We start from the raw sequence: 10,720 nt of genomic DNA on the forward strand, positions 1-10,720 counted from the left end.
AAATCCCCATTTTTAACCAAAAACCCTCATTTTTTACCCCATTTTTAACCAAAATCCCCCATTTTCACCCCAAAAATCCCCATTATTAACCAAAATTCACTATTTTTACTCCCATTTTTAAACCAAAATCGCCCTTTTTTACCCCAAAATTCTCCATTTTCAACCCCAAAATCCCCATTTTTATCCCAAAAATCCCCATTTTCACCCCATTTTTAACCAAAATCGCCCTTTTTCACCCCAAAAATCCCCATTATTAACCAAAATTCACTATTTTTGCTCCCATTTTTAACCAAAATCCCCATTTTTCACCCCAAAATCCCCATTTTCAACCCCAAAATCCCCATTTTTGCCCCATTTTTAACCAAAATCCCCAATTTTCACACCAAAAATCCCCATTATTAACCAAAATTCACTATTTTTGCTCCCATTTTTAACCAAAATCGCCATTTTTTACCCCAAAATCCCCATTTTCAACCCCAAAATTCACTATTTTTGCTCCAATTTTTAACCAAAATTGCCCTTTTTTACCCCAAAAATCCCCATTATTAACCAAAATTCACTATTTTTGCTCCCATTTTTAACCAAAATCTCCCTTTTTTCCCCCAAAATCCCCCATAGGAAAATGGCGGACGGAGCTGATGACCTTCAGGTGAGTCAAAATGGGGTAAAAAATGGCGATTTTGGGTAAAAATGGGGGAAAAATGGGGATTTTTGGGTTAAAAATGGGGATTTTTGGGGTAAAAAACGGCGATTTTGGTTAAAATGGGGTAAAAAAGGGCGATTTTGGGTAAAAATGGGTCAAAAATGAGGATTTTGGGGGATAATAATGGGGTTAAAAATGGGGATTTTTGGGGTAAAAAATGGGGATTTTGGTTAAAAATGGGGAATTTTGGGGTAAAAAAAGGCGATTTTGGTTTTAAATGGGGATTTGGGGTTGAAAATGGGTCAAAAATGGGGATTTTTGGGGTTAAAAATGGGGTGAAAAATGGGGAAATTTTGGGGTTAAAAATGGGGATTTGGGGCAAAAATGGGGCAAAAAGGAGATTTTTGGGGTTAAAAATGGGGATTTTGGTTAACAATGGGGCAAAAAATGGGAATTTTTGGGGTTAAAAATGGGGAATTTTGGCTGAAAATTGGGGTTTTGGGGGATAAAAATGGGGGATTTTGGTTAAAAATGGGGTAAAAAATGGGGATTTTTGGGGCAAAAATAGGGTAAAAATGGAGATTTTTGGGTTAAAAATGGGGATTTTGGTTAAAAATGGGGTGAAAAATGGAAATTTTTGGGTAAAAAATGGGGATTTTGGGGGTTAAAATGGTGATTTTGGGTTGAAAATGGGCGATTTTGGTTAAAAATGGGGTTAAAAGTGGCAATTTTGGGTCAAAATTGGGGGTTTTGGGGTATAAAAATGGGGAAATTTGGGGGTAAAAAAGGGGATTTTGGTTAAAGATGGGTTTAAAAATGGGGATTTTTGGGTTGAAAATGGGGATTTTGGTTAAAAATGGGGTAAAAAATGTCAATTTTGATTAAAAATGGCAATTTTGGGGGTCAAAAATGGGGATTTTTGGGTCAAAAATGGAGAATTTTGGGGTAAAAAATGGGGATTTGGGGTAAAAATAGGGTGAAAAATGGGGATTTTTGGGGTTAAAAATGGGGATTTTGGTTAAAAATGGGGCTAAAATGGGGTTAAAATGGGGATTTTTGGGGTTAAAAATGGCTAAAAATGTCAATTTTGGGTTAAAAATGGGGGATTTTGGTTAAAAATGGGGTAAAAATGGGGATTTTTGGGTTGAAAATGGGGGATTTGGGGCAAAAATGGGGCAAAAATGGAGATTTTTGGGGTTAAAAATGGGGTGAAAAATAGCAATTTTGGGTCAAAAATTGAGATTTTGGGGTTGAAAATGGAGAATTTTGGGGTAAAAAAGTGCGATTTTGGTTAAAAATTGGGGCAAAAATGGGAAATTTTGGGTTGAAAATGGGGGATTTGGGTTAAAAATAAGGATTTTTGGGTTGAAAATGGGGATTTTTGGGGTTAAAATGGGGGATTTTGGTTAAAAAAGGGGCGGAAAATGGCGATTTTGGGTAAAAAATGGGGATTTTGGGGGTTAAAAATTGGAATTTGGGGTTAAAAATGGGGATTTTGGGGTTGAAAATGGGGCAAATATGGGGAATTTTGGGTTGAAAATGGGGGATTTGGGGTAAAAATGGGGCAAAAATGGTGATTTTGGAATCGAAAATGGGGATTTATGGGGTCTTTGGGGTCCCATTGGATTCTATGGGGTCTATGGGGTCTTTTGGGGTCCCATTGGATTCTATGGGATCCCTATGGGGTCTATGGGGTCATTTGGGCTCCCATTACAGTCTATGGATCCTTATGGGGTTTTTGGGGTCTTTGGGGTCCCATTGGATTCTATGGGGTCTTTGGGGTCTTTGGGATCCCTATGGGGCCTATGGGGTCTTTTGGGGTCCCATTGGAGTCTATGGGATCCTTTTGGGGTATATGGGGCTCTATGGGGTCCTATGGGGATCTATGGGGTCTTTGGGTTCCTTATGGGGTCTTTGGGGTCCCATTGGGGTCTTTTGGGGTCTTTGGGGTCCCATTGGAGTCTATGGGGTCTTTGGGATCCTTATGGGGTCCTTGATTTCCTTTGGGATCCCATTGGATTCTATGGGGTCTTTTGGGCTCATTTAGGGTCATTTTGGGGTCTTTTGGGGTCCCAGAACCCATTTAGGGTCCATTTAAGGTCCTTTTGGGGTCGTTTTGGGCTCATTTAGGGTCATTTTAGGCTCATTTCGGGTCCTTTTAGGGTCTCTTTGGGATCCTTATGGGGTCTATGGTGTCATTTGGGGTCCCATTACAGTCTATGGGATCCTTATGGGGTTTGGGGGGTCTTTGGGGTCCCTATGGGGTCTATGGGGTCTTTTGGGATCCCATTGGATTCCATGGGATCCTTATGGGGTCTATGGGGTCTTTGGGGTCCCTGAGCCCATTTCGGGTCTTTTTGGGGTCTTTATGGGGTATTTTGGGGTCCCTGAACACATTTTTGGGGTCATTTAGGCTCATTTTGGGCTGATTTTGGGTGTTTTTGGGGTCTTTTCAGAGGCTGGCAGCAGTGGAGACCCCATTTGGGGTGGTCGGAGTCGTGGCTGTAGGATCCCAACGTGTGGGGAGACCAGCACTGCTCTGCTTCCCCGATGTGGGGCACACCGGTAAGGGGCTATGGGGCTCTATGGGTCTCTATGGGGTCTCTATGGGGTCTATGGGGCTCTATGGGGTCTCTATGGGTCTCTATGGGTCTCTATGGGTCCCTATGGGTCCCTATGGGTCTCTATGGGTCTCTATGGGGTCTATATGGGGTTTCTATGGGTCTCTATGGGGTCTATGGGATCTATGGGGTCTATGGGGTCGCTATGGGGTCTCTATGGGAATCTATGGGGGCTATGGGGTCACTAAGGGTGTCTATGGGATCTATGGGGGTCTATGGGGTCTATGGGGTCTCTATGGGGGTCTATGGGGTCTCTATGGGGTCTCTATGGGGTCACTATGGGTCTCTATGGGTCCCTATGGGGTCTCTATGGGTCTCTATGGGGCTCTATGGGATCTCTATGGGGTCTATGGGGTCTATATGGGTCTCTATGGGTCCCTATGGGGTCTATGGGGTCTCTATGGGTCTCTATGGGCTCTATGGGGTCTATGGTATCGCTATGTGTTTCTATGGGGTCTCTATCGGGTCTATGGGGTCTATGGGGTCTCTATGTGTCTCTATGGGGTCTCTATGGGGTTCTATGGGATCTATGGTGTCTATAAGGTCTCTATGGGTCTCTATGGGGGCTCTATGGGATCTCTATGGGGTCTATGGGGTCTCTATGGGGCTCTATGTGTCTCTATGGGGGTCTATGGGGTCTCTATGGGGTCTATGGGGTCCTTATGGGGTGGGAGACCAGCACTGCTCTGCTACCCCGATGTGGGGCACACCAGTAAGGGGGCTATGGGGCTCTATGGGTCTCTATGGGTCTCTATGGGTCTCTATGGGATCTATGGGGTCGCTTTGTGTCTCTATGGGGTCTCTATGGGGTCTATGGGGTCCCTATGGGTCTCTATAGGTCTTTATAGGTCTCTATGGGGTCTATGGGGTCGCTTTGTGTCTCTATGGGGTCTCTATGGGGACTATGGGCTCTATGGGGTCTCTATGGGAATCTATGGGGGCTATGGGGTCTCTATGGGGTGTCTATGGGATCTGTGGGGTCTATGGGTCTCTATGGGGTCTCTATGGGGGTCTATGGGATCTATGGGGTCTATGGGGTCTATATGGGGTCGCTATGTGTCTCTATGGGTCTCTATGGGGTCTCTATGGGTCTCTATGGGGTCTCTATGGGTCTCTATGGGGTGTCTATGGGGTCTATATGGGGTCTATGGGGTCTATATGGGGTCTATGGGGTCTCTATGGGGTGGGAGACCAGCACTGCTCTGCTACCCCGATGTGGGGCACACCGGTAAGGGGGCTATGGGGCTCTATGGGGCTCTATGGGGTCCCTATGGGTCCCTATGGGTCTCTATAGGTGTCTATAGGTCTCTATGGGGTCTATGGGGTCTCTATGGGGGTCTATGGGATCTATGGGGTCTATGGGGTCGCTATGGGGTCAGTATGTGTCTCTATGGGGGTCTATGGGGTCTATGGGGTCTCTATGGGGGTCTATGGGTCGCTATGGGTCTCTATGGGGTCTATGGGGTCTCTATGGGGCTCTATGTGTCTGTATGGGGTCGCTATGGGGTTTATGGGGTCTATGGGGTCTATGGGGTCTCTATGGGGTCTATGGGGTCTCTATGGGTCTCTATGGGGTGTCTATGGGGTGTCTATGGGATCTATGGGATCTATGGGGTCGCTATGGGGTCTCTATGGGAATCTATGGGGGCTATGGGGTCACTATGGGGTGTCTATGGGGGTCTATGGGATCTATGGGGTCTCTATGGGGGTCTATGGGATCTATGGGGTCTATGGGGTCTCTATGGGGTCGCTATGTGTCTCTATGGGGTCTATGGGATCTATGGGGTCTATGGGGTCTATGGGGTCGCTATGGGGTCTCTATGGGGTCTCTATGGGGTCTATGGGGTCTCTATGGGGCTCTATGTGTCTCTATGGGGTCGCTATGGGGTTTATGGGGTCTATGGGGTCTATGGGGTCTCTATGGGGTCTATGGGGTCTCTATGGGTCTCTATGGGGTCTATGGGATCTATGGGGTCTATGGGGTCTGTTATGGGGCTCTATGGGGTCTATGGGGTCTATATGGGGTCTATGGGATCTATGGTGTCTATAAGGTCTCTATGGGTCTCTATGGGGTCCATGGGTCCCTATGGGTCTCTATGAGTCTCTATGGATCTCTATGGGTCTCTATAGGTCTCTATGGGGTCTATGGGGTCTCTATGGGTCTCTATGGGTCTCTATAGGGTCTATGGGGTCTCTATGGGTCTCTATGGGGTCGCTATGGGGTCTCTATGGGGTCTCTATGGGGTCTCTATGGGGTCTCTATGGGGGTCTATGGGTCTCTATGGGTCTCTATGGGTCCCTATGGGTCCCTATGGGGTCTATGGGGTCTCTATGGGGGTCTATGGGATCTATGGGGTCTATGGGGTCTATATGGGGTCGCTATGTGTCTCTATGGGGTGTCTATGGGGGTCTATGGGATCTATGGGGTCTATGGGGTCTATATGGGGTCGCTATGTGTCTCTATGGGGTGTCTATGGGGTCTCTTTGGGTCGCTATGGGGTCTCTATGGGGTCTATGGGGTCTCTATTGGGTGGGAGACCAGCACTGCTCTGCTTCCCCGATGTGGGGCACACCGGTAAGGGGCTATGGGGTCTGTTATGGGGTCTATGGGGTCTATATGGGGTCTCTATGGGTTTCTATGGGTCTATGGGTCTCTATGGGGTCTATGGGGTCTCTATGGGGTCTATGGGGCTCTATGGGGTCTCTATAGGTCCCTATGGGTCTCTATGGGTCTCTATGGGTCCCTATGGGTCTCTATAGGTCTCTATAGGTCTCTATGGGGTCTATGGGGTCTATGGGTCTCTATGGGATCTCTATGGGGTCTATGGGGTCTCTATGGGGCTCTATGTGTCTCTATGGGGTCGCTATGGGGTCTCTATGGGGCTCTATGGGGTCTCTATGGGTCCCTATGGGTCTCTATGGGTCTCTATGGGTCTCTATGGGGTCTCTATGGGTTTCTATGGGTCCCTATTAATCCCTATGGGTTGCAATGAGTCCTCCAAGCCACTAGGGGGTGCCCTACTAATCTCTATGGGTCTCTATGGGTCTCTATGGGTCACTATGGGTTTCTATGGGTCTCTATGGGTCTCTATGGGTCTCTATGGGTCTCTATGGGTCTCTATGGGTCCCTATGGGTCCCTATGGGTCCCTATGGGTCCCTATGTGTCCCTATGGGTCCCTATGGGTCTCTATGGGGTCTCTATGGGTCTCTATGGGTTTCTATGGGTCCCTATTAATCCCTATGGGTTGCTATGAGTCCTCCCAGCCACTAGGGGGCGCTCTATTAAACTCTATGGGTCTCTATGGGTCTCTATGGGTCTCTACGGGGTCTATGGGTCCCCTATAGGGTTTTTGAGGCCGTTCTTTCCATTCCCGGCGTCATTTTGGGGCTAAAACAATCGATTTTGGGTCTTTTTTTTCACAGCCGAAACGTGTTTCGGGGCTTTATTCGCACACGAAGAAATGGCGGACATCGCCCGGAACTTCCTGCGACTGAACATAGAGCCGCCGGGGATGCAGCCTAGAGCGCCGCCATTTCCGGCCGGGTAAAGGAACAGCGCCACCTGGAGGACTGGAGGACTCATTGCAACCCATAGGGATTAATAGGGAACCATAGAAACCCCATAGGGACCCATAGGGACCCCATAGAGACCCATAGGCACCCATAGAGACCCATAGAGACACATAGGGACCCATAGAGACACATAGGGACACATAGAGACACATAGGGACCCATAGAGACCCCATAGAGCCCCATAGAGATTAATAGAGCGCCCCCTAGCGTCTGGGAGGACTCATTGCAACCCATAGGGATTAATAGGGAACCACTGAGACTCATAGAGACCCATAGGGACCCCATAGGAATCCATAGAGACCCATAGAGACGCATAGAGACCCCATAGAGACCCATAGAGACCCATAGAGACGCATAGAGACCCCATAGAGACCCATAGAGACCCATAGGGACCCCATAGAGACCCATAGGGACCCCATAGAGACCCATAGGGACCCATAGGGAACCATAGAGACCCATAGGGACCCATAGAGACTCATAGGGACCCATAGGGACCCATAGGGACCCATAGAGACTCATAGGGACCCATAGAGACCCATAGAGACCCCATAGACCCCATAGCTGCCCCATAGACCCCATAGAGACACATAGAGTCCCATAGAGACCCATAGGGACCCATAGAGACCCATAGGGACCCATAGGGACACATAGAGACCCATAGAGACCCATAGAGCGCCGCCATTTCCGGCCGGGTAAAGGAACAGCGCCACCTGGAGGACTGGAGGACTCATTGCAACCCATAGGGATTAATAGGGAACCATTGAGACCCCATAGCGCCCCATAGGGACCCATAGGGACACATAGGGACCCATAGACCCCCATATTGACCCCATAGAGACCCATAGAGACCCCATAGACCCCATAGGGACTCATAGAGACCCATAGACCCCCATATTGACCCCATAGAGACCCATAGAGACCCATAGGGACCCATAGGGATCCCATAGAGACCCCATAGAGACCCATAGGGATCCCATAAAGACCCATAGAGAACCATAGAGACCCCATAGACCCCCATATTGACCACATAGAGATCCATAGAGACCCCACAAACTCCATAGAGAACCATAGAGACCCCATAGAGCCCCATAGAGCCCCATAGACCCCCATATTGACCCCATAGAGAACCATAGAGACCCCATAGAGCCCTATAGATGCCCCATAGAGCTTAATAGAGCGCCACCTGGAGGCCTGGAGGACTCATTGCAACCCATAGGGATTAATAGGGAACCATTGAGACCCATAGAGACACATAGAGACCCCATAGACCCCATAGAGACACATAGAGACCCATAGAGACCCATAGGGACCCATAGAGACCCATAGAGCCCCATAGACCCCCATATTGACCCCATAGAGACCCATAGAGACCCATAGGGACCCATAGAGACCCCATAGAGACCCATAGGGATCCCATAGAGACACATAGGGACCCATAGAGACCAATAGAGACCTATATTGATCCCATAGGGACCCATAGAGACCCATAAGGACCCCATAGAGACACATAGCGACCCATAGAGACCCATAGAGACCCATAGGGACCCATAGAGACCCATAGGGACCCATAGGGACCCATAGAGACCCATAGAGACCCATAGGGACCCATAGAGACCCATAGAGACCCCATAGAGCCCCATATTGACCCCATAGAGACCCATAGAGACCCCATAAAGCCCCATAGAGACCCATAGAGATTAATAGAGCGCCCCCTAGCGGCTGGGAGGACTCATTGCAACCCATAGAGATTAATAGGGAACCATTGAGACCCCATAGCGCCCCATAGGGATCCCATAGGGACCCATAGAGACCCATAGAGTCCCATAGAGACCCAAAGGGACCCATAGAGACCCATAGGGACTAATAGGGACCCATAGACCCCATAGGGACCCTTAGAGACCCATAGAGACCCATAGAGACCCATAGGGAACCATAGAGACCCATAGGGACCCATAGAGACCCATAGAGACCCATAGAGTCCAATAGGGACCCCTTAGTGACCCATAGAGACCCCATAGAGACCTATAGGGACCCATGTAGACACCATAGATCCTATAGACCCCATAGAGACCCCATAGGGACCCATAGAGACCCATAGGGACCCATAGGGACCCATAGAGACCCATAGGGATCCCATAGGGACCAATAGAGACCCATAGAGACACATAGGGAACCATAGAGACCCATAGGAACCCATAGAGACCCCATAGAGACCCATAGGGATCCCATAGAGACACATAGGGACCCATAGAGACCAATAGAGACCCATAGAGACCCATAGGGACCCATAGAGACCCATAGGGACCCCATAGAGACACATAGCGACCCATAGAGACCCATAGAGACCCATAGGGACCCATAGAGACCCATAGGGACCCATAGAGACCCATAGGGACCCATAGGGACCCATAGAGACCCATAGAGACCCATAGGGACCCATACAGACCCATAGAGACCCATAAGTGACCCCTTTGGGACCCATAGAGACCCATAGGGACCCATAGGGACCCATGTAGACCCCATAGACCCCATAGAGACCCATAGGGACCCATAGAGACCCATAGAGACCCCATAGACCCCATAGAGACCCATAGGGACCCATAGAGACCCATAGAGCCCGATAGACCCCATAGACCCCATATAGACCCCACAGAGACCAATAGAGACCCACAGAGACCCATAGAGACCCATAGAGCCCCATAGACATCCATAGAGACCCATAGAGACCCATAGAGTCCCATAGAGACCCATAGGGACCCATAGAGACCCCATAGAGACCCATAGAGACCCATAGAGACCCATAGAGACCCCATAACCCCCCCAACCCTATAAATCCCCTATTAATCCCCTCTATCGCCCCACTAGAGACCCCATTGGGACCCATAGACCCCATAGCGACCCATAGAGACCCATAGAGACCCATAGAGACCCATAGAGACCCATAGAGACCCCATAACCCCCCTGACCCTATAAATCCCCTATTAATCCCCTCTATCGCCCCACTAGAGACCCCATTGGGACCCATAGACCCCATAGCGACCCATAGAGACCCCATAGGCCCCATATTGACCCCATAGATCCCATAGACCCCATAGACCCCATAGAAACCCCATAGAGACCCATAGAGACCCATAGAGACCCCATAGGCCCCATATTGACCCCATAGATCCCATAGACCCCATAGAGACCCATAGGGACCCATAGAGACCCATAGACCCCATAGAGCCCCATATACCCCATCGAGACCCCATAGGGACCCATAGACCCCATAGAAACCCCATAGAGTCCCATAGAGACCCATAGGGACCCATAGAGCCCCATAGAGACCTATATTGACCCCATAGAGACCCATAGAGACCCCATAGACCCCATAGAGATTAATAGAGCGCCCCCTAGCGACTGAGAGGACTCATTGCAACCCATAGGGATTAATAGGGAAACATTGAGACCCCATAGCGCCCCATAGAGACCCAGAGAGACCCATAGGAACCCATAGAGACCCATAGAGACCCATAGGGATCCATGTAGACCCCATAGATCCCATAGACCCCAGAGAGACCCATAGGGATCCATAGAGACCCATAGGGACCCATAGAAACCCATAGGGATCCATAGGGACCCATAGAGACTCATAGGGATCCATAGAGACCCACAGGGATCCATAGAGACCCATAGGGATCCATAGGGACCCATAGACCCCATAGAGCCCCATATACCCCATCGAGACCCCATAGGGACCCATAGACCCCATAGAAACCCCATAGAGTCCCATAGAGACCCATAGACCCCATGGAGACCCATAGAGACCCATAGAGACCCATAGAGACCCATAGAGACCCCATAACCCCCCCGACCCTATAAATCCCCTATTAATCCCCTCTA

The 10,720-nt window shown here is 49.3% G+C and overlaps 1 protein-coding gene across 1 annotated transcript in view; it reads left to right on the forward strand.

Moving 5' to 3' along the window:
• Positions 1-10,720, forward strand: part of LOC107307287 (protein NDRG2-like) — a 30,163-nt gene that overhangs the window by 6,727 nt on the left and 12,716 nt on the right. The window contains exons 2-4 of the mRNA XM_015850783.1: positions 619-649; positions 3,100-3,208; positions 6,689-6,809. Coding sequence (XP_015706269.1) covers positions 623-649; positions 3,100-3,208; positions 6,689-6,809 — 257 coding nt within the window. The 5' untranslated portion in view covers positions 619-622. The remainder of the gene's footprint in view (positions 1-618; positions 650-3,099; positions 3,209-6,688; positions 6,810-10,720) is intronic.

The sequence above is a fragment of the Coturnix japonica genome, unplaced genomic scaffold (assembly GCF_001577835.2).
Source record: "Coturnix japonica isolate 7356 unplaced genomic scaffold, Coturnix japonica 2.1 chrUnrandom533, whole genome shotgun sequence".
NCBI lineage: Eukaryota > Metazoa > Chordata > Aves > Galliformes > Phasianidae > Coturnix > Coturnix japonica.